The sequence below is a fragment of the Maniola hyperantus genome, chromosome 21 (assembly GCF_902806685.2).
Source record: "Maniola hyperantus chromosome 21, iAphHyp1.2, whole genome shotgun sequence".
NCBI classification, from domain to species: Eukaryota; Metazoa; Arthropoda; class Insecta; order Lepidoptera; family Nymphalidae; genus Maniola; species Maniola hyperantus.
Window position 1 is genome coordinate 6,723,883 of NC_048556.1, and position 26,048 is coordinate 6,749,930.

At 36.0% G+C, this 26,048-nt stretch overlaps 2 protein-coding genes across 2 annotated transcripts; one reads left to right on the forward strand and one right to left on the reverse strand.

Moving 5' to 3' along the window:
- The first annotated feature begins 1,570 nt into the window (after positions 1–1,570).
- On the forward strand, positions 1,571–15,511 carry LOC117992196 (uncharacterized). The gene is made up of 8 exons (XM_069505764.1): positions 1,571–1,864; positions 5,559–5,614; positions 6,210–6,344; positions 7,896–8,034; positions 8,418–8,479; positions 9,045–9,179; positions 9,674–9,813; positions 14,918–15,511. Exons 1-7 carry the CDS (start codon positions 1,780–1,782, stop codon positions 9,803–9,805), a joined length of 744 nt encoding a protein of 247 aa, XP_069361865.1. The 5' UTR covers positions 1,571–1,779; the 3' UTR covers positions 9,806–9,813; positions 14,918–15,511.
- Positions 15,429–25,324, reverse strand: ix (mediator complex subunit intersex). Its single transcript, XM_034979856.2, has 5 exons — positions 24,880–25,324; positions 24,342–24,403; positions 23,320–23,404; positions 19,205–19,303; positions 15,429–15,651 (listed from the first exon to the last, which is right to left on the reverse strand). Exons 1-5 carry the CDS (start codon positions 25,084–25,086, stop codon positions 15,535–15,537), a joined length of 570 nt encoding a protein of 189 aa, XP_034835747.1. The 5' UTR covers positions 25,087–25,324; the 3' UTR covers positions 15,429–15,534.
- Between the last annotated feature and the right edge of the window lie 724 nt (positions 25,325–26,048).

A 26,048-nucleotide genomic window follows, 5' to 3' on the forward strand; every position in this document is an offset into this window, starting at 1 on the left:
ATTCAGTCCTAATCTACGGTCAAGGTAATATAGCCATTACCTTGACCGTGTCACCGTAATACAAAAATCACGTTAAAAATTCATAATATACTGCGTAATACGAGTACGAATCTCAGTCACGTTAGCATATTTCGTAATGGCAACATTTCTCTTGCTCTCGGTTCGAGCATCAAATCTCAGCAATCTATTTTCGTCCTTATTCAAGCAATTAGGAAGGAGTGAAATGTAAAATTAATGAGATTTAACAAAATATTAATATGAATAAATCCGTTTATGAAAAAGATATTGCTATGCTAGGAGAGTCGGATTCAGAATAATATTAATAATTGATTAAAAAGCTAATTCGTGACGTTTTTTCTTTTAAAAATGACACGGTAATTTACACGGTATTCTTTTAGCTAATCCACCGTAATTTAATCTAGAAACACCGTAATTTTAACCCTTCAACACGGTAATTCTCGATTTACATATGGAAACACTGCTTGCAGCCTATATGGCAGTCTGCGGCGAGACGCAGACTGCCATATACGCATTAGTCGCGTCGTCGTGTCGCGTCGCGTCGCGTAGTATTCGTCGCTCACGAAGGACCAGCAGGACACGACAGCGCTTGCTCGCGACTGATTGGTCCGACATGCACGCACACTTACGCAATGACCATGTAAACGACGTTACCACAAGTAAAGTTCACTAGCCTTCGTGAATTGCAAGAACTGTAAAATGATACTTAGTTACAGTGTGACGATCGCAATCACCTCTGCTTGACCGACACTAGCTCAGTATTGGCTACAATGCATTGTTAGCAAGAAATACCATAAATACAACCAATCACAACAATTGCGATTGTAAATGATTGATGCGGGTTTTCCGGAATCGACCTTAACCGACCGGTATTTAATATAGGTACTCTTTATCATGACCTTTTGACCTCTCAATTAGCCATGTACAACGATTAGTCTAAACAGGCTCTATACAATAATATACCAACTTAATTATGTTCAGAGATGATTGTTTCTGCATAATAACACATCAGATAACACTAATTTATTGAACTAGTGCAATGTCCTGACTATTCTGGAAGTAATCGATGTTTGTTGTAAGCGTTTTGTTATCAATCAAAACTTTCCGATATCCTAAGTTTAAACTAAATTTTTATATTAAGAGTAGGTACGACCCATCATGTAGGACCGACTGAATTCGTAGGTATTAATTGTTAAAAACAATACTACCTATAGTACGCGACAGGTCGAGATGGCAATCGGGGAGGGAACGCCCCGCACACCCTTACAGCCCCCGCAATGATAACCCGGTGCAGGCGAGTGCGGGTGACGTGCGGGTGTGCGGGCGTCCCCCCGCCTCACACCTCGATTGCAACCTGTCGCGGACTTGTACCTAATTTTTTTTCATGACAATAATATTGTGTTGTCACCAAAAATTGATCATTGGAAAGTTTTTTATATCAATCGGGTACGTTACCTATAGGTACTTACCATAAAATGACCTACCTACACACCTTACAATACTGAAAGAATGACATCAGAAAAAGTCTACCTGCAAATTAGGAATGAATGAGAGGGTGCGTCGAAACTACGTGGTGGTGATTATAGGCTCAGGGTGTTTACAAACTCATATACATTAGTGAACATTAAATAAATCAAGCCGTGGTTATTTACTTTGCTTAGTCGAACTTGGAAGAGCGCGAGAGACACCCGTGTTAAATGTTAATTAATCAATCGTTAGAGAATACGCGATCTGTGAGCACGCCCGGTGAAAGTTAACAAAATGGAGTTGAATTTCATAACGACCCTTATAAAACACGATGTGAACCACAATGTTAAACAGTGCTTCAAATCTAAAAAGCCTTTTGGTAAGTTGTTTTTCTAAATATATAAAAGGAAAAGATGACTGACTGTCTGACTGACTGATCTATCAACGCACAGCTCAAACTACCGGACGGATCGGGCTGAAATTTGGCATGCAGATAGCTATTATGACGTATGCATCCGCTAAGAAAGGATTTTTGAAAATTTAACCCCTAAGGGGGTGAAATAGAAGTTTAAAATTTGTGTAGTCCATGCGGACGAAGTCGCGAGCATAAGCTAGTCTTTTTATAATGTTAATAACATAGTTAATTTACAGGTTTGTACTATTTTACCGGTCATAAGTATAAGAATTTATCAACTGTATGTAGGTAGGTACCTACCTACTTAATTGTTAATTTAGTTAGTAACTAAGTTTTACCTATTTATCTGTGCGAAGCTGATTATTTTGTCGCAGCAATTTTACCGGTAAATTAGTCTTTGACGGGTTTTGCTATTTCAAAATAATAAAATCATAAGTTTCTATATTTATTAGATATCGTTTGATCGAGTAGGTATTTTCCTCAACTTGGACTAAATACCTACCAAGTTTGTAGAAATTTTAAGAAAATAACCGAAATGCCTAATTAGTAAGTGAATATAGAATTTAAGCCATAGGTGTGTAGTTTCCAGTTTTACAGATTTTTAAATTTAACTACCTACCTACCTAACGGGATGTCTTATTATAATTTTTTTTAATAGGTAGTAATATAATAGTAGATGCACAATGCACATGCATATAAATCTTTTAGTTTATGTAGGACTTTTATTACACCAAGAAAACATTTATTGCCCTAACGAGGTGTTGTGTACAGATAAGCTAAAGTTAAATATTATTATTCAATATTCTATATAACCAATAAAAGTAATAAAGATATTTGTATCGCTGGAATATATAAACATAACAGAATATTGACCCGATGGAACTAGGTACTTAGTATTGAAATTTTATAGATACTTAGGATAGGTACCTACTGAAAAGAGAGGCTTCTATACCTACCTATAGTTATACAGCTATCAACCAATCAATTAATCAAATCATTTATTGCTTATTTGGGTTTACAAATGGTTCTGATACAATTTATTGGACATATTTTTGCCCGACTATGGCAAAGCCAAAAGGAAGGGTTGTGATTTTAGCAATCTATGTATGTAGGTAGTGTGTATTTATATATTATGTTCCACCGTAGCGCCTAAACTATGAACCGATCTTGATGAATGAGTTGTCAGTCGATTCGTTATTTTGTACAAAATCAATATAGCGAATTAAACATTACCCACTTTGGTATATTTAGTGAAGTTACGATTTCGCGATCGAGATGGCCAATAGTTCATTGAACTTCTGTAGCGTAGGTACTATTATTTATTATTAGGTAAGTAGGTATGTAGTTGCTATTAAAACTAGGATTCACTATTTGCACGCCACATTATCGATTTACGTAGTAGCTAATTAGTTATTACTTAATTATGCATCAAAGGAAGGGCGCAAACTTCTTTTTGCCTGCAGGCCTAGTACCTAATGAATCTAATGTTTGATGTTTGGAATCATAACAAAGCAGATACACGGACACCACTATCTTGAAAGTCACCTAGTTGACCCTTTGAGGTACCACCACAAAGTAGGTAGGTAGGTATATTTAATATACGGGTACACCATTGAATATACGGGCATATGTACCACTGTCCACTACCCATATTACAAATGCTAAAATGTTTTTGTTGGTTTGTCCTTCAATCACGCGGCAACGGTGCAGTGGATCGACGTAACTATTTAGAATGGATATAGACCCGGAAAATGACATGGGCTACTTTTTATTTCGGAAAATCAAAGAATTTCCACGAGATTTTTAAAAACCTAAATCCTCGCGGTCGCGGCAGCGAGGATCACACTCTGAGGGGCATCAGCTAGTTAGGTACCTACCTACATAATAAATTCAATGACTTGATAATTTTTTTAGTCCAAAAATCTACAATGCACGACAGCGTAAATTATCATGCCTAGAGGCATAAATGTAGGGAATTCCGCTTAAGCAATTTTACTGCTATACTTACCTATAACATCCATAAAATCTATATCCATACTTCGATACTAAGTATTGTGCTACCTATTATAAAGTCGAAAGTGTGTCTCTCTATCTATCTGCTAGCTTTTTATGGCCTAGCCTTTTGATCAATTTTGACTAAGTTAGGCAAATCCCGGGGACGGATATAGGCGACATTTTGTCCTGAAAAATCAAAGTACAGGTACGTACGCCAACTAAAAATCTACTTGGTTAGAATCAACTAATTTTAGGTAAACCTAGTACCTACCTACCTCCTAACTTAGGGCCTTATGCAATCTAACCAAAGTAATCAAAAAATCTCGAAGTAGGTATTCTAGAAAATAGTTTTTAATGGGATGTAACTTAATAGGCACAATAGCAGAATAGGAAATTGGTTTCGATGCTTTCCTATCTGGCATGCCTACGGTCATTCTTTGCCTAGGGCCGTTCAGTCACCAGTCAGTCTAGGTGCCTCCTAATAGAGATGCCATCCTATCTATAGGGTAGTCATCGCCCGCAAAAACGGCCTCAACCTAACTAGTACCAAAGATAAGCAGTCGTGCTTGTTGGCATTCAGTGAATTCTCTCTGATCTATTTTAACTGTGCAGTAATTAGGTATGAGGAAAAGAGATCAATGCGATTAAGTTTTGTGAGTTTCATTAGGTTTAGTTGGGACGTACTTTTTTGTATAAATACATATTATTTAGCAGGTGGGGGTAGTTTTATAAGATCTGCACAATGCACATCTACTTGGTAATGTCGCATACCCAAAGCTCACCTACGTGACTCGGAGCACACGATTTTTTTGGAATTGCACAGCGGCGCGGGGCCGCGCCGGTTGTAAAACAAATAATGATAACTGTCCGGTTTCGTCGACGATACTATTTAGTTAAACATTAGTCATGTTAGTTAGCTTAATTTATTTAATTAATTCTATTAATGCTATTCTACATTGAGCTACGTAACACGTAGCCTATACTAGAACTACACCTAGTTACCAGGTTTTTTTCGAATCTGGTATTTGACAAGTATACCTACCTATAGTCAAATCAGTATCTTTTTATCAAACGCCAAAACACGCGCATAGTATGCGAACCTAGATGAATTACTGGCATGTGACGTCACAATGATTTGACGTGCTTTTTTAGTTAAATCGATAATTTAAAATGGTTATTACGCTTGAAAACTAACAAAGAACGTGGATTTTACATATTTTGGAAGACCCTCTATTTAAGTTATATTGCGCCTTTTCCCTTCGAAAAATGATTAGAGCGAGCGCCTAAGTTTTCTCTGCAAAGACTTTTGCGCCATCCTACCAAAACAATGCAACAACCTCTGGAGCAATGAATTTCCTAAAATGAAATTTATGAAATCTCTTCGAAACAATCGACTTTTCGAAAATAAAATGAAACAAAAACCACTTGAATAATAAATAGAAATTACCTAAAGCATTGCAAGACCCAAAACTACATATTAGATACCTAGCTAATATTTTTTTTATTTCTCTTCTCCATGCCTATTATTTACTGATTCCGCTGGTCGGTGAAAACGGCATGGTATTTACATGATGTTGTAAGTAATTTTGTTTAGCTGAAACCAATCGTCTATAAATAAATATACCTAACTGGGAAGATACCTAACATTAGATTTTATTTGCAGTTACAAGAAAAGAAGAGGTCATGGCGATCAGAAGAAAATTTCCAAACAAAATACCGGTAAGTCACAATGGCGTCGATTCTTAATTCTGATCTTCTGAAGTCTTTTTACTAACTAAATTTAGAGTAAAAATACAGATTAGACCCGAAACAGTTGACACCTAAAATAGATGGGGGGAGTCTTTCCGAAAATTCCTAGCAATTCTCGTGTATTCCCGCGACTACCATTAACAACTAATTTGTACGTTACGCAATACAGATTATGTTCAAAGTGCCATGTAGGTACAGATTTAGTCCACATATTTGCTTCTGGCACTTCCTCTATTCTCTCTAACTCCCTTCTATTCTTTCGCAATATAGTTATATTGATTTTGTTGTAAACACACAGTGCAACACCTCAAACAACTGTGCTGGGGCCATAGTTACAGCCTGAAAAATGTAAGAGTAAGCTAACAGCGGGTGATGGAAAGAGCTATGAGAGTAGATGCTTGGAGTTTCTCTACGTGATCATATCAGAAATGAGGAGTTCTGTAGGAGAACTGTGTGTTGGCAAGTTGAAAGTGGCAGTGGGCAGGCACATAGTTCGAAAAACCTCGCACTAGAAAAGCGTTGTAAGATGATGATAATGAAGCTAACAAACTGATTTTATTTCCAGCTCATCGTAGAAAGATACCACAAGGAGAGAAACTTGCCAACACTGGATAAAACGAAATTTCTAGTCCCTGAAGACATCACAATGTCGCAATTCCTAGTGATTATACGTAACAAAATTAGAATACAGCCAAATCAAGTAAGTGCATGATAGTATGTCGATTAGACATTTGAAAATTTAAGTGTACAAACATAATAACAAAAGAAATGCCCCACATTATGTCTGAGGCTTAGGTTGGGCACACATTGGCTACTATCACCTGAGCAGCTAAGTTTTATTATCAACCATCAAAAGAGTGTTGTTGGAAGCTTAAACTGCTAAAAATTGAACGCTTAGCGCTCAGTTATTCATGAGATCGCTCAGGCGATGGAAGCCAGTGCACATCCAACCTTGATCACCTAAGAACATCTACTTAAAAAATTACTAATTGCATAACTAGAATGATACTTAAACGAGTACGGTAGTACCAACCCAAGAATAATAAATGGAATATTTCCTACCGATTGGCGCTAAGACGGTCTATGAATCTGTTTTCCACAAATATATTTTATTACTATTGATAAGGATTATATTATTAAAAGTAGACTCAAGAACCAATAGGTCAACTCTGTGATAAGTAAACCAGCTAATAAGTACCTACCTGAAAGGCTTGTGATAGCAGAAGCACGCGCGCTTAAAATATGTAAGATAAGTTAGGGCCAGCGCAAACAGACGACGTGGAGTGGAGTAAATTTTTTGATAACTACCTAAACTCAACTTTATGTACAACATACATTATACATACAAACATACAACTTAGTTTGAGTTATTATTCAAAAAGTCGCCGCGCTCGGCTCAGCCGGTGCGCTTTAAGCCTTAGGGTCAGGCCAAACGAACGTAATTTTGTGAGTTGTGAGTCGCATAACATTAACTTCAATAACTCATTTTGCGATAGATGTCATATGCCCCAAATAGGTCTTTGAAATATTAAACTCAGTGTAGGATAAATAATTATGCGACTCATAAAATTACGCTTACTTGACTTCACCTTTACTCTTATCTTAGAAACTAATCTTTTAACATTATAAACATGGCATCAGGCGAGCAAACAATTAAGATTTGTAAATTCTAATTGCCACTGGCCATTGATTATACTGCTTAATTGCTTACGAATGAAATCTTTAACGACACTAAAAAAAACAGATGTTTTAATTCATAAATCAAGTCATTACTTGTTTGATTTGTGTATCGAATACAGATGGTTGTCTTATGATTTTAATAAATGTTAAATTAAATGGCTTATGTGCTCTAAATTACACTTTAATATTTCAAAAAATAAATAAATTATTATTCAAGTCGTTCAAAACTGGATTAATGTTTTGAGTTTTGATTTTTATTATTTGCGTTTAGTGTTGGCGGATATCCTGCTCGAAGGACCAAAAGCAACATTGAATAATAAAAAGTTATTCATACTAAAACATAGATATCTACTTCATAGAGTAAGATGCCCGATGTTGCTTTGTTGAAAATACTTGAAAAACCCGTGCATGACCCTAGAAATTAAGACAAAATGAACATTTCTTTTGGTGCGTCAAGTTATTTCAAAGTTCAATTGTCTCCCATTTTGGACAGAAAGCAGACAATACCAACTCCAAGCTGATGTATCAGAGACCTTGAAACCGTCTTACGATGTTTATTCTCTTTTGACAGGCTCTCTATCTAATAATCAACAACAGATCGATGCTAAGCATGAGTCTAACTATGGCACAAGCCTACGACCTCTACGGCGATGAGGATGGCTTCCTTTACATCACATACGCCTCTCAAGAAGTTTTCGGTTATCAAGACGGTTAGTGACAATGTTACTTCTTTTCTCTACTATCTTTAACTGTAAGCGCATCACTCAAAACTGCACTGATTGAGAAAAATCTTACACAGCACAAAAGATTCTCCAAACTCAGTCAGAATTAGTTCACTAGTCTGCAAACCAGACGAGCACAAAGTCCTAGCAAATAAGGCCAAAAAAATGTGGTGAAATATTGTGCGCGGAATTCCACGATTTTCGCCCGATTTGTGCTTAACTGTAAGTTAGTAACTCATTCCAGAGAAAATTACAGATATTAGATCTGAGTAGGTTAGTAACTCGTTATTAAACTAGGTACAGTGTTATTGCAATGTAGATACTAAGTACATTGATAAATAATTACATTAATTGAATATACTTTGTTGCAGATATGACGGGGTCAAACAAAGAGGTGCAAGTGATCAGAGATAGATTCCCCAACAAAATCCCGGTAAGAGCAATATATAATTTAATACTATAATATTGATACTGTATTTGAAAAAGTCTTCAATTTAGTTAACTTAGACTAAGTATAGAAAAACTAATACAGACAAAATTTTAACACGATAATTTTGAATGCTTTAGCCTAGATAACGCAAAGGGTAGATAGGTAGGTACTTCTATGCATTATCATACACAAATAGTAACCACGCATAAAATACATTTTTGTAATGTGTGTTATTTTATCAGTAGGCTACCCTTGATTTGGTAAACAAAACCATAAATGTTTAAAAATAGCACTTGTATGACTTTAACGAACATCAAATTACTACGGTAGTCGTGTTTATTCTTTTTCATCTAAATGTTTGGAACGGCAGATTTGATAATAAAAATAGAATACCTATTTAGGCATTAAATGATTAAGTTGGTAAACTAATCACGTAAAGTGTATCTACGTGACCAACGATTGGTAGTATGCAGCTTGGTCGAACAAATTATTTTCCTCGGTTGACAAACGAGTGTGATCGTTTACCAGTGCCTAGAAATATTATTTTAAGTTTGTTAATTTTTAACAGCTGTACGTAGAGAGATACGCCAGAGAAAGAGAAATTCCTGTTTTGGGCAGAAACAAGTTCTTGGTGCCGCAAGAACTCACTATGTCCCAATTCCTCTACATCATTCGGACGAAGATGAAACTCAGAGATTCCCAGGTAGATACCTAGAAAGATATACCTATATATAATAATTAACAATAATTAATTAATTTAATTTACTCTATATTTAATTGGTACGTTTAACGATCCCAATACTTTGTTGCGAATTGACGATGACGCATCTGTTTAAACTGCTGATTCACATCACTGGTTTGTTTAAACCTAAAAGCAATACGTTTGGCCATCAGTACTCAAGTGCATGGTCCAAGGGGTGATTGCAAGTTTACCAAACTGCATAACCCAACAAGTTGGCCCAATAACGGCCTTGTATCTGTCGTACGGCCAATAGCTATCATAGGATTTAACTGAAACGACTCCGCAGAGGTCAGACCTGCAGGAATAGACCAATCAGATTTGACATGACGAATACGATATCTCAATAATCTGATTGGTCTGAATGACGTCTCCACTCCGATTATTGTTCTTGGCAGCATCAGAGAAATATTTCTCGCCTAAGTGCTAAGTTCTAACTACAAATTTTTGTTTCTCAGGCATTGTACCTCCTAGTGAACGACAAGGTGCTGGTGAGCCATAGTATGACGATGGCTCAAGCGTACGAACAGTTCCGTGGCACTGATGGCTTTCTCCACATTACGTATGCCGCACAACAAGTTTTCGGCTGAAAATACTTGTAAGTTGAGTTATTTTCCATAAATGAAATTGCTACCGAATAAAAAATATTACGACTACTTTGAGACGTGCCAATTTAGTAAAATGGCAGCTATCTCTTGATTTTTTGACATGTTCAGCGTTCGTAAAACTGAAAGCTTACAAAACACCTATATTGCAATGTGTGCTTCCTGATTGTCACGATTGATCGAGTGAGAGAGATTGAGAGAGATAAATCTAGTGCTATCCTTTTTCGTAGAGAACATTATGAAAAGTTATAGCAATATCTGTAATTTCTGACATTTTACTAGTGTACAAGATAATTAATTAAATATCTGCGTGGATATAGTGCCAAAGAAATATTCCATCGCTTTTCTTTATTCGTGAAATTCCGTAAAACTTATTCCTAGCCTCCATTCCTTAGTTCGATGTACAATCGAATTAGGGCCATTAGTTTGTATGCAGGGAAAAACACCAAAATATGGTAGGTAGTCTGCTCTCGAAGGTTCTGATTGATATGTCAACATGTGGTAACTAAGGTCAGCCAAAGTCCTTGTGCTTATCTAAATTGCGGATATTTTTCTAAAAATAAAAACAGGCCACCCGCCTGTTTGTGCAAAAATAAATTCACCTTGAAAGATAGCTGGAGGACAGGAATTAGAGACTGATAAACAATTCGGGATACTCGTAATTTTTGGGAAAATCCTTATTAATATTATATAGAACAATGTCCAGCCGCCGCGTTTGTCTGTCTGTGCTAATATCAGATATTACTGTAAGGATTTTTACTCGCTTTCCACAAATAAATATGACAGATTTTGGAGGAAGGATTAAATGTAGCACCTATACTTATTATGGTTTAATGAGTGTAAATTGGCCGAACTATGATGGTAGGTACTTGTCAATTTAGAGCCTCAATAGCTCAACGGTTGAAGAGCGGACTGAATTCCGTAAGGTTCAAACCTCACCCGTTGCACTACTGTCTTACTTAGGTACTTCTAGCACAAGCTTTACGCTTAGTTGGAGAGGGAAGGGGAATATAAGTCATGATTAGCATATTATGCTGATTAAACTTTTAGCGATGGAAACTATGTAGGTACAGTGTATAATTTTTTGCCTCCAATAAAAAAATGTGCTTCCTGTCCTGTGCGAAGCCAGACGTTTACTCGAAAATAAAAATTGCTATTAGGTTAACAGGTTTGCGTTGATTTAAAAATATATCAAACATATTATGCAATGCTAAAATATAGTGAAAGTAAACAAGACCGAATGTGGAAAGGACATCCGTTTGAAGAGATAGCGATGTTTATGTTCACTCTGTAATATGTAATGTACGTCCCATATCGACCCAATCAGACTCAACAATGAGCTTCTAGAAATATTGTACCTATCAATTATCATAATTTTCAACTGCGCGTTCAAAGCTTTATCAAACGACCGTTGATAAAGCTTTGAACGCGCAGACAGCCATCGTGGCTCCTAGAAATTGTTATAAAAGCATATTATACAAGAAACTGTATAAAGCTGTTCAAACTCCGGCCTGCTGATTTGCCAAACTTATTTGAAAACTAGCGACCCGCGACTTCGTTCGCGTGGAATTAGGTTTTTAAAAATCCCGTAGAAACTCTTTGGCTTTCCGGGATAAAAAGTCTATGTCACTCTGCAGGTCTTTATCTATACCCATGCAAAAAATTACGTTAATCCGTTGCACAAACCAACAAACAAACAAACACACTTTCGCATTTATAATAAGGGTACAAATTCGCCAAACAGCGACTTCCCCGACACAACATATTCCAAATAGTGTGGCCAGTTGATTTGCCGAATGCCGAACTATCGCAAAATTTACTCGAACTCAAATCATTTACCGAAGCCCCATAGTGGAACCGTACTATTACACATCGTGGACTAACGCGTGTCATTTTGATTTGACTCTACTCGTAACTTCTAAAAACCGCTACCTATTGCTCCTTGTTGTACGAGCGAAGTAAAAATAAGTAAATTTACCAAAGAATGATGATACTTGAACAAAATTAAGAATAATTTAATTCTTGAATCTAATGACTTAAGTAGTTCGTTAATTTCGTCAGTGAACCCACACAAAAATCGAATGTGGGACCTCTTTTTGCAGGGGAAGTATTCGCAACGATACCTAACCGTTAAGGTCTTCGAACACAAAATACACGAACATTTACAAGTTTGATTTATTACCTTGTTGATTCTGATATCGACATAATACAATGTTGTTAGGTACCTACTTTGGCACGGAAGAAACATACATGCTATCTCATGAATATAGGCTTGCAGAACCTACGTCAAGACATTAAATGATAAAAACTATTATTGCAATATGTGGACGTGTATGTAGGTACGTATATTGCCAATATAGATTCATATACAAATCTAAAGAGATCACTGTAGTATTGAAAATGAAAAATTTTAACTATCTCCAACGTAGCTGTAATACAAAAATTAATACGGTATCTCTAAACCTCATCCTGAAACGAGTGATATATGATTAAATATACCATAGTGCTTCGTGCAATAATTTTGCTGTTGCCATGGATATAAACCAAAACGATTCCAACTTCCATTATCATATCCCTTTACAGTTTGTTATCATCAAAGGGTGATTGCCCCCCACAGCGACATAGTAACCGGAAAAATTAAGTAACACTATCCTATCTCGTAACAATAGAAGTCCTACAATATTTTTGTAACAGCACTGTTTTACTGTTTCTGTAATAACTTGGTACGGAAACTGATACGGTGTCTGTTGACCTCTTTGGTCTGGTATGAATGTAACCTTGAACTGCTCCACTGTAACTTTCCGATAGAAAACAACACCCTTTTTAGTCTACATGCAAACGTTTATAGCAACAATTAATACAGGAACAACAATTTTCTCGATCTATGGGAACTTCAATTTGTTATGATTGGTTAAGAGATAAAATGGTAAAGAATAGGATTTGAAACGCCCTTCCGCCATAAACTTTCACCTCCCCTTTTAATATGGGTACCTGCAAGTCAAAAGTATATAAATAGTATATAATAGACATCTTCTAGGCCACCGCACTCTATCTTAGACTGCATCATCACTTGCCAGCAGGTCTGATTGCAGCTAAGCACTAGAGTATGAATAAATAAGAAAGACTGGTGTAAGAAAGTTGATTCTCCTGACACAGGAACAAGTAATTTTGGGTAGATATTGGAGGATGTTTACTCTACATCAATACTGTATCACTATACTGGTATCGCAGGATTTCAAAAACTCTGGGATACATTGCGATACAGTCATTTGTCAATAGCATCTATAACTCCAAAATCCCATGATAGTATTGTTAGTTAACAGACCCCAAATATATATTATTTATTTGCTTCTAACCTACCAAGTACTTATATTTTTTGGAGGAGCAGGTGTGTAACTGCAGTAAATAATACATTCTTCTTCTGTATCTCATAGACGAGCTTATACATTTGATATTGTACCTATGTTGTGTACTACGTAAGATTGAAATCTCCTTACACGTACTGAAGGATACTTAGAACAATATTTCATTATAATATTTAATTATGGTAACCCTATCCAGGGTAATATTCCACAGAGCGTCGATATTTCAATTTATGTCACAATAATAAGTTTATCTTGGTCCGCGCACAAACAATGTGCCGAGGAGCGAGGCGAGTAGATAAAGTCGATTTATGTCCTTTCTTACTATCTTTCACCCCCCAGGGACTTCACGTCTAGTTGATTTATTCGTTTTTGGATAGTTACAGTATATTTCTTTATCACAAATGGAACAACTGGTCGAAGCTCAAAGCTATATTGAATATTGGTAATTGTGTGGGTATTCTTTTGTATCTATGCAAAGAACAACGTAACTGCACAAAATTCTACGGGAAATCTTTTACAGTATATGTTGTACAACTGTGGAATGCTCTGCCCAAAAATATCCGGGATTCGAAATCCTTGCCCATATTCAAAAATCGTCTTAAAGAATTATACTTATCGATGCTATAATAGTTAATTTATTCGATCATAGGTATAATAAATGTGTGTCTATTATAATATATGTAGGTATGTAGTTATATATATATATATATATATATATATATATATATATATATTTATATTTCGGATATATTGATATTTATAATAGTTATGTATATGTATGATAGTTATGTATGTATTACTGAAATAGTTAGTTAATTATATTACATAAAATTATACTACTTCATATTTTTTTTTCTGTATTGCGTGTAAGTACTATCCAACACACCTAGTTTCTCCTTTCACCAAAGGTTGCCTGGTAGAGATTGCTGTGAGCAATAAGGCCGCCTTTGCATACAATTTATTTTTTTTAGTTTTAATTTCTGTAATAGTTATGTAATATTTTTTGTATGCAATAAAGTATTTCTTTCTATCTATTTCTATAAAGAACAAGTATAGTAGATATATCTCGGTATTTATTCTGTTGTACACAAATATTCTTTACTCACACGTGTATAAGTAGTGCTATCCCATGAATCTATATTATATACCTGGATTGAGTACTACATACTTATCGCTATAACACTCCGACTAACAAATGAGAGCGAGAGATCAGACCCAGTGGAGTCCGATCACTCGCTCGGCAGTCGAAGTTGGATGGCGATATGTAGATATTTGCTTCAAGTAGGTATTAGAAGTAAGGATCACATTAGTTCCACTTTGGATATTTTAGAACTTTTTAAAGATGTTTGGAGAATGACCTCTACAAATCTCTGCAAACAAATGTGTCAGGTTTTTATGAGTTCAATTGCCATATCAAACATCTATCAAAGTTAAATAGCTACTAGAATAATCACACTAATATTATAAAGGCGAAAGTTTGTATGTGTGTGTGTATGTTTGTTACTCCTTCACGCAAAAACTACTGGACGGATTTGGCTAAAATTTGGAATGGAGATAGATTATACCCTGGATTAACACATAGGCTACTTTTTATCCCGGAAAATAAAATAGTTCCCGCGGGATTTTGAAAAACGTAAATCCACGCGGACGAAGTCGCGGGCATCAGCTAGTTGTATAATACAACTTTTGAAATGTTCAATTGTTATTTAATTTTGTTTTATCTATTTTACAGGTACCTACATCTGCTTGTGCATGAGAAACTGGCATTTAATGAAATGAAACCAATGTAAAGACTGATAGTATTATATATTATGTGATACATTCTAGTTTAGGATTTAAATTATAATAGTACTGTTTGGCTTCCCGTACTAAATGTATTGTTTTAGGCCGGTTCCAAATTAATATATTGTGTGTAATTTAATGACATTATTATTACAAAATTAAATATTATTTTATGGAATAGATTTATGAATTACTGTTATTATTATTGTAATACTTATTAATTTCTAATTAGTGTTGATTGTAAAACGAAGTTCTAAGGACATTTTATAATGATCTCAAAAATCATAAAAATATTGGTGTCTTACCCCTTACTTTATTTTATTAAGGTGTTTTATGTAATGGGCACTATAAAATTGGAAACATATAAGTAATTAAATGTTATTGTTTAAGATCGATCATTCAAAATGGAATTGTAAATCGATTTGAATTAGAAATGTTTGTAAGAATAAAAATCTCGTGTAAAATGTATAACGCTTTAATGATTCAGCTTAGGTTTAGGCTTAATTAGTACAGATAAAATTTTAATAAATGATTTACCGCTCAATGGATTGTTTCATTTGTCTATGGTCACTCTGCCGGCGATATGTTCTGTGCGGCTGCGACGAGGGTGTCGTGAATATCCTTTGCGTATGATATTTGAAGTCTGACGGTGTTCAAGTATTGTGGATAGCTGAGCGTCGTCTCCTGAAATGATAAAACGCTGGAGGTTATTACACATCTTTTTCAAAGAAGCTATTTTTTTAAAAAAATCGATAGTCTATAGCAAGCAGGGTTGTTGCGGATGCCAATATTTTGACAGGTTTGGACATTTGATTGGTCAGTTAGCAAACGAAGATATCAACTAGCAAACGCGCGCGAGGCACGCGCCACTCTGGCCCCGCCCAATTTCTTTGCAGTCGTTACTTGTTGTAAATATGAATCCGCATCCGTAAAAGGTGCGTATCAATTGATGCAGATGCGGATGTCTCAATTAATGCGGATGCGGGTGCGAATATCCGTAACACCCCTGGTCTATACGGATTTGTAATACCTATTTAGGTCAGAAAAGAGTTAGTGATTAGAACATCAATAAATCAATAATTATTTTCCGTATACTTTATGTACCTAAACTAAAATGCAAAACAAAATCACTAATTAGGTAAGCATAGAATGAAGAACCAGCACCTCTCTAAATGTATTTTTTCGTCTTATTAACTGCCGTTTTATAAACTTTCTTTTACACTTCAAATAGAATAGGTATACTCAAACTTGAACGAGGTCCTAGAAATAAAAAAAACCGACCAAGTGCAAGTCGGATTCGCGCACGAAGGGTTCCGTACCAATATCTATAAAAACAAACAAAAAAATCACGTTTGTTGTATATATAAGCTCCCTAAAATATTTATTTTATTCTGTTCTTTAGTATTTGTTGTTATAGCAGCAACAGAAATACATCATCTGTGAAAATTTCAACTGTCTAACTATCAGGATTCATGACAGACGGTCTGCCTGCTGACGGCCTGGTGACAGACGGACAGACAGACGGACGGACTGCGGAATAGTGTCCCTTTTTATCCTTTGGGTACGGAACCATAAAAAATAGTTTAGTTCTTCTATGGCCCTATAATTATGCCCATTGTTTTTGATTAATCTCTGCTAAGTCCTAATATAAATGTGAAGGTGTGTTTATTATCTTTTCACACCCATCCTTTTGACGTTTGGTACAGAGATAGCTTACACTTGCTAAGTACTTTAATCTCGAAAAACGAAGAATTCCCACGAGATTTTCTAAAAACCCAAAATCCACGCTGACGAAGTTGCGGCCATCACCAAACTTAATTAGGTATCTAAGTAGTAAATGAATTTATTAATTTCGTATCAATAGCAAGAGTTTTAATAATTTCATTAATAACATTCATTTAGGAAATCAGTAGTATCAACGTCACAGTTTCAATTACCTACAACAGGGCATAGATCAGATCGATAGCGTCATATCGATTACTTATCTGATGTGAGCAGAACTCAAGAGCTTGCACTGACCGCCCTAACATTTTAAGCAAATTGAAAACAATCCACTGAAGCCTTGAAATACAAGATAACATTTACTGCAATATTTTATAAACAGCTCAAGGTATTTTATAAACGGTTACATTGTATCGGTTCTATATTTAGACAGTATGAAAATAACATTTTTTAATCAGCCCCAATGACCTTTTCAGCAGAATCGAGGAAATAGGAAGTAAAACATATGTATCACATCTTGCTGTAAGGTACTGCTCAGTAATAATGTACTTTTAATCAGATTTTCACAATATACGACTAGAACATCTGAGCCAGCTACACAACTGGATGTGGGCTCGTAAATCGATGAAAAATTGATTTACAAGACCATTTCCTGAGTTAAACGAACACAAAAAGGCATGGCTTAATACGCTGCAAACAGGTCGAAATGGCAATCGGGGGTTAGGCGGAGGGACGCCCCGCACACCCGCACGTCACCCACGCTGGACCGCACCGGGTTGGCCTGTGCGGGTGTGCGGGGCGTCCCCACCCCGATTGCAATCTTAACCTGTCGCGTATTATAGGTGGCTAATTCTAGCAAACGTAATCTCTAAATTAAATCGACAGGCATAAATCTAGTGTAACTCTTTTCCGCAAGGAGCATTATGAAAGGGATAGCAATAGATTTTGATTTTTGACCTTTCATTTTAGTATAGAGGTTGTGTACAGAATAGCTACCGGCTACCTATATATGAGATGAGTTTTCGCATGCGTGAGCATTCTTTGCCTCGTTTTATTCCCGATCGCCTCCAGAACGAAAATTTGCACATTTAGGACACAAGGGGAATAAATATTATGGAGGGAGGCTATGGGACTTCTCGAGTAATATCTACCGGCTAGGGCACTTGCCCGACCACCGACGATTGCCGAGAAACGAGTTAGGAGATTGAAACTACAAACGAGTTGGCCGAGCCACGAGAAGCGAGTGTGTAGTTGAGATAGTTTTGTCGCTGGGCTATGGGCGATTGTGCAAGTGCGACGGGCGACTACTCGCACCGGTCGCTTGAGACATAGATTTAATTTCTGCACAAACTGCACGAGTGTTTAACCGCTAAGAGATCGTCGCTAAGTGAGGTTTTTTATAGCTCTTGTCGCTACGACAAACTAGTGGTGAGATCTCGCCTAAAGTGTGCACAGTCAGCGATCAACTATTAATATAATTCTTTTTTATTAACACGGAACACACATCGCTATACGTTGCTTGAGCGAGAAAATAGTCGATAGTTAGCCGCTTCCTCGTCAGCGATGGGACAAGTGGCTCAGGTATATTACAGCCAAAGAAAATAAATAAATATGGTAAATGGTGTTTGTACATCATCATCTCAACTCATCGCAGGCCAACTACAAGCATGGGACTCTCACAATGATAAGGGTTTAGTAAATCCTCTAAAGTAACTTTAGACCATAGTTCACCAGACTGGCCATGTAGGTAAGGATTGGCAAACTTCATACACCTTTTGAGAACAATATGGAAAATTCTGAGGCATGCAGTTTTAACTTCACTGTTAAAGCAAGTGATATTTATTTCATTAAAACACTCATAGCTCCAAAGAGGTGCGTGCTCGGGATCAATCCCCTGATCCCACGAATATGAGACCTTTTTAGGGTTCCGTAGCCGAATGGCAAAAAACGAAACCCTTATAGATTCTTCATGTCTGTCTGTCTGTCCGTCCGTATGTCACAGCCACTTTTCTCCGAAACTATAAGAGATATACTGTTGAAACTTGGTATATAGATTTTTACACAAAAATAGAAAAAAACAATAAATTTTGGGGTTCCCCATTCTTAGAACTGAAACTCATTTTTTTTTTTATCAAACCCATATGTGTGGGGTATCTATGGATAGGTCTTCAAATATGATATTGATTATTTCTTATATAATTTTTTTCTAAACTGAATAGTTTGCGCGAGAGATACTTCCAAAGTGGTAAAATGTGTGTCCCCCCCCCCCCCTGTAACTTGTAAAATAAGAATTTGATTAAACTAAAAAAATATATGATGTACATTACCATGCAAACTTCCACCGAAAATTGGTTTGAACGAGATCTAGTAAGTAGTTTTTGATTTATCGTGCAAAATGACGATAAAATACGATTGTACTACGGAACCCTCAGTGCGCGAGTCTGATTCGCACGTGTGATAGGACACACACAGTGATAGGAGTAGGTACAATGTGACAACAATAATTTAAAGTTACCTGTGTAGACGATCCAGAGTCCAGTCTTGACGGAATAACTGTGAGGGGTAAGTAATGTGCTGCGGATTGAGCTTGCTGTATGCAGGTTATTGCTGTTCTCTGAAAAAAAAAAATATATTAAATCGGGATTTCCAAAAACAGACGTAAATTATACGGCAAGTATCAAGTGAAATATACTTTGTTGTATAATTCCTGCGAATTGCTATTGCGCTGGAACCATGTCTCATTAACATCGAAATGACGTTATTTTGACGTGAGCCGAAATAAAAATATACCACCAGCTCGAAACTTCAGTCTAGTGCTGACGTCACTAAAATGGCGGCCATGCGCGTTAGCAAATTGCGGGACTTATACAGTGACGGTTGTTTGTGAAAGTGGTGCCGCCAGATAGTGGCCGAATGTAGCGTCGATTAATGCCACTGAAACATTAGCTATAGGAAAAAGATAGCGTCAGTCCTAGAGACCGGTGTTTGACACCGTAACGTCAAATGGCTTAACCGTAGCATGATGGCCGCCTTTCTAGTGCTGAACAGTTTTGCAATTTTTTTTAATAGCATCCAAAACTGGAGCAGCTACTATGAAGAAAATTTTATTGCTCTTGCTAGTATTCACAAATAAAAATATAAAGTTTAAAGATTAGGTACCTACCTACTACAGGAATATCCAGTAGGTAGGTATAAACAAGAATTGTCCAGTTTTATTTAAAAAGTAAATTGGTGGACAAGCTACGGTAGCGGTGATGGAACTTTCCACTTATCCTTTCAAGGGTCATCACCGTTGTGACGGACGGCCGAATTTTAGTCCGCCGTTTCACCATCATATTAAAGCCTTCATGTGGCGGCACCGCCACTCTTCATATAGTAGGGCCCTAGAGCGGCGGTGCACACAAACATGATGATGATGAAGCGATCTACTTCCTCCTTTCTAATACGTACAGCTAGATTATGGAATGCTCTTTCGGCTCCCATTTTTCCGCTATCTTTAATATTGGTCCTCGGTACCTTCAAAGGAAACGTGAATCTTCTTCAGTGAAGTGGAAAGCATCTACTAGTAAGGTGCATCTAGCTTAGACTGCATGATCATTCATCACTTACCTACTAATTAGGTGCATCTTAGATCTAATTGCAGCTTAGCGCCAGCAGTTTTTAAAATACATGATATTTTTGATACAATTTATTTCTCAGTAGTTCAGTGGTATGCCAATATTTAGGTATGATAAAACTTTTATAGTAGTTTCCAAGAAATTCTGCCTAAGTAGTTTCTAAGGAGGAAAAGATTGTAATCTTTTCCTCCTTAGATAATTGTATTCTTCAAATTGTATACTGTTTACTTAATGTTATTATTACATATCGTTGCAGTGGTGTAAATAAACATATCAATAGCGGGGACAAATAAAACAAAAAAATAAATCGGCCAAGTGTGAATCAGACTCGCGCAACGAGGGTTCCGTACTGCAGTCGTATTTTTTCAACATTTTGCAAGATAAATTAAAAACTATTATGCATAAAAATAAATAAAAATATATTTTAGAACGTACAGGTAAAGCCCTTTCATACGATACCCCGCTTGGTATAGTAATCTTACTTTGAAAGTTGAATATACTAATCATTTGTTCATGAACACGTTTTAATTATGTTTTAGTGATGTAACCACAAATTAACGTTTTTGGATTTTTCCTTTACCTACTTGTGTTGCCAAATTTCATGATTTTAGGTCAACGGGAATCACGTCATAGGTTTTCTTGATAGGCACGATAGACAACAAAGTGATACGGAACCCTAAAAATGCATGTACGTAATCGTACGACTTGTCACGTCACAATAATATATGGAAGATATAATGCAATATAAAGTTAGTGATACACATGAGTTGTGTTTTAAATACTTTTATTTAGTATTTACTGTTCTAAAGAATATTAGCCATGCCATGTCATACACGAGACATGACAGTATTCACCTTTCTCCTTTAACTATAAGCCTATAGCTTGTAGTGTGGTACGCGTAAGTACAACGGATCGGGTTTGAAACATCAACCTTTCATATTTTGGTCCCACCTTGACCGTTGAGTGGTGTTTAGAAGACAAATAGGTACAAAGAATGTATGATCAAAATAAGTATGTTGTAACTTGTTCTTTGAGGTCTTAAAAAGTCTTAATGAAAGCAACATTGAGTACCTAATAGTAACAGAAATACTATGAAATAAAGTTGAAACCTTTCAAGTTTCAAAATCTGCTGATTAAGTAGATAAAATTTTCATTTGACTGTCTCATATAAGTACAAAATAGGGGAGATTAGACCTTTGCCTTGTCTGGAAAACGAATAAATGGGACCACTCTTAGTGTGCCCCAAACTTTACCATTGCTTGTACATGGCTTGTTATTGGTCACAGCTTGATAAGTAAGGAGTCATGCGAAGACATCACAGATAAGGTATCCAATAACTTATTCAATTGGTTGCCGGGTCAATAAGTTAATTATTGCTCTTAGATACATTCTCGCATAGATGTTTACTGGCTAAGCATTACAAAGTAATGCAGTAGGTATATTTATCTAGGTACTGTTAGGGGTTGTCCATACATCACAAGATGGTATTTTTTTTAACTTTGTTGCTGGGCCCAGGCATTGACTAGAGTGGATTAGAGTTCTCTATATGGCACAAAAGTTTTTCCGTTTTTACCTGTCCTGGACTTTAGCTAAAAGCTATTTGAAATACTTGCAAGGTATATTAAGGTATACTAGGGTATATTAAGTTTGTCCATAAACTGGAGTAAAGTAACAGTTGGGATGCAACTACAATTGCATCCCAACTGCAACTTTGCAGTAGGCTTGCAGCCCAAGCCCAAACACAGTCTGTCTGAACCCTTAGAAAGAAAATTCCAAGTGTCACCGATAATAATAAATAAGCTGAAAGTCAATAAGTGACATTCATAATTATGTCTGAAACATTGCATGTTTACCTGATGGTTGGAAAAGTTACCACAGATTGTTTATAATTAGAATGTGTTAGCAACAGTTACATTGTTGCTAATTTGAATAAACATAATCCATACTAATGTTATAAATGTGAAGGTGTGTATGTCCATCTACTAGCTTTAGAAGGCCAATCAACAGATTCTGACATAGACAGACATAAGCTTCTCTCTGTCCTGGAAAATTAAAGAGTTCCCATGGGATTTAAAAAATAGTATAGACATAATTATGGGCATCATCTATTTGGTACACATAGCCTGTATCCTGGAAATGAAAAAAGCTACTTTTTACCCCCCAAAATCAAACAGTTTCCACAGGACTTTTAAAAATATAAAACCCCGCGGAAATTATCTAGTTTACACAAGTAGCCTATAAATATAAATGGTAAAGCTGACTGACTGACTGACAATCTATCAGCGCATAGCTTAAACTACTGGACAGATTGGGCTGAAACTTGGCATGCAGATAGCTATTATGAAGTCTCCGCTAAGAATGGATTGTGCAGTCCTCACGCACGAAGTCGCAGGAATAAGTTAGTAGTCTATAAAACAGTAAGTACCGTGACTGAGGTATGTGAGTACCGTGTGTTGTCTACATACAGCCTATACCGATGAATCTAGACATTTGAAATTTGTAGAAAATATTCCTTCAGTACCCTAGGGGTGCACTATGAAAGAATTTTGCGAAAATCAAAATAGTCTAAATCCATGCGAACAAGTCGTGGGAATAAACTAGTATATTATATTTGTATTATAATTTAATTAATAGATTAGATATACTTTAATTGTGGAATAAGACAGAACTAATACAAATTTATTCCATCAAGTGTTTGGAAAACAGCTTTGAATGTATAAGCATTTAGATGAGTATTTAGATTTTTATTATGAAATTCTTTCATTATTTTAAGACTTCATGCATTGCAATATACCTTGTTTGAATCACTTGCGGCGCCATCTATTGTTTGATGATAGTACTAATACAAAATTTAAAATCACACAATAATTACTTTACAAGTTTCATCTCAATGGGATGAATGATAAACACTCATAATTAATTTAAGGATAAACACATAGGAAACAGACAGACAATATACATTAATTTTTCTATAGGATAAATTGATAAATATTTCTAAAAAAGATAAACTTACAAGGTGTAGCTCCATTTGATCACAAAGTGAGAAAAATTCTTCTAAATTCTTGTCAAATCTTGGTACAGGATTATCCATGCCTTTTCTGCAATAGTAAAAACATTTAACATTGTACTGCATATAATTGAAATATAATATTAAATGAAATATTTATTACTAGCTTATGCTCGCGACTTCGTCCGCGTGGACTACCAAATTTCAAAACCCTATTTCACCCCCTTACGAGTTGAATTTTCAAAAATCCTTTCTTAGCGGATGCCTACGTCATAATAGCTATCTGCATGCCAAATTTCAGCCCGATCCGTCCAGTAGTTTGAGCTGTACGTTGATAGATCAGTCAGTCAGTCAGTCAGTCAGTCAGTCAGTCATTCAGTCAGTCAGTCAGTCAGTCACCTTTTCCTTTTATATATATAGATTAACACTCAATTTCAATTCAATTTTGTCTATATTACCGTCTATTACCGGATATTTTATCGTCTAACGTTATGAGTGGTTGGTGATAGCTGGGAATTTGGACTATCTTTCAATTTGGATAATTTATAAGTGGCAGGATTGTTCAGATTACTAACATTTGCTCTTTGGTATGGTAGTGACCAGTGATTGCACAACAAGTAGTCCAATCTGAAGTAGCAGCATGGTGGTTGGTGCAAGTTATAGACTACTAGATGATGCCCGCGACTTCGTCTGCGTGGATTTAGATTTTTAAAAATCCCGTGGGAACTCTTTGATTTTCCAGGATAAAAAGTAGCCTATGTCCTTCCCCGAGATGCAAGCTATCTCTGTACCAAATTTCGTCAAAATCGGTTGAACGGTTGAGCCGTGAAAAGCTAGCAGATAGACAGACAGACAGACACACTTTCGCATTTATAATATTAGTATGGATGGATTAATTACACAAGCCCAGTTGAAATCTGTTTTTATAAAATATAGTCATTCACGTTGTGCTTAGATTGGACTCCTTGTTTTGCAGGCACTATACTTATTGCTCATCTATCTTAGGTAGTAAAAGAAAATATACATACTGTGTATTTGAATCTACATTGTAGTTTTGATGTAAAATTTGAGCTGCCGACTTCAATGTCATCTGAAACACATTTAAATAATAAATTGAAATAAATTGAGATTTTTCTCTTTTTATGCTTATTATTACCTACATATTTCAGAAGAATAATCTTGTGGGTTAATAGATATACAATTATACACAAATAAAAATAGCATATTCGGAGCTATACTAGTGCACAAAATATGTGTGTGCAAACACAGGTGCTATTGACGAACTCACTACACAGTCTAGTCTAGTTGTAGGACAGCAATCCGACACCAGTGGAGATTAGTTGCAGGACTAACAGTTTTAATTTTAATTCCTAACACTAGGCTGTCGCTGAGAATTTCTTAACAGAAACTCTCTAATCAATTATTTCGCCTGACTTGGGCCTGAGAACTTGGCCTCGAACCTGGGATTTTGATCTGCAGTCGAATGAGCTAGCCACTAGACTAACGGGGCAGTTAATACTACTAATAAAGTTTAAATACAATCGTGGTTTACAGTTTTATACTCACAGGTAACGATTCGCGTAAGGAACCCATCAATGTCTTAACTTTAGATATATTATCCATTTTATCCTGCTGCGTCTGTTGTGGCATAGCTTGTTGTACTTGCATTTGTTGCGGCGATGGTACTGGTACTAAGGATACCGACATAGGCATGCCAACGTTGGGATTCGCCCCTACGGGGTTCATAGGTACGTGCATGTTCATTTGGTTCATGTTTGTTTTGCTTATCCTCTGTAGGCTTTGGGCACTACTACCTCCCAATGAAGTGTGAAATGGAAGATTATTCTACGATTCCACAATTTCTTAAAACGAAATTTCCTTTTATTTATTTACAAAGTATAGGTATCTTGATAGGTAGGTAGGTATTTATTTTTAATTTGAGTTTTTGATAGATACAGACATAGAAAACAAATGTATGAAATGGATTGCATGCTTTAACACCAACGTTATAACCACAAAAGGTTATAACACTGACAGTGACTGACAGATAGACAGTCCTGCCAATATAACCAAACAAGTAGCTCTAGTCTATACTACTTTGAATGGAATTTATATAATCTACTACCTACCCCATAGATTATCTACTATATGACCTACCCTATCACCTGTGAAAATTGGTCTACAACGTAGATAGAATAATAGGTAGATGTAAGTACTGTGTAACCGCGTATGAGATAGCGATAGCACGACGTAACGATGAATAACACGACAATTATTACCATTGTTTAGTAGTCAATATTTGTATTAACTGATCCACAATATTTGTATTAAACGTTTTTTATGTGAAAACAAGTAAATAACTCATGAGAAATACAACTACGCCACGAATTCTCAAAGTTGCAACTTCTTGTATGTAAGTTGTATATATTCTTGAAAAAAAACAGTTACACGATAAGGGACAAAAAATAGGTTAGCTGCGTCTCTGTTTATCACATTAGTAACTTCATCTGTGCTCTCTTTTTAGTGCGAATGAGAAAGCAAATGTTCCTGCATCTACCTTTATTACTCTATCTACGGTCTACAACAAACCTAAGTAAAGTAAAGACCATAGATTATCTACTATAGTAAAGACCTTCTTTTTTTTTTTTAATTTATTTTACGGCCCTGGATAACAGTCCTTTAAGGCCTGTAAAGACCTTCAGTGTGTGTACGTCACAGAGTACTTTGTAATCTTT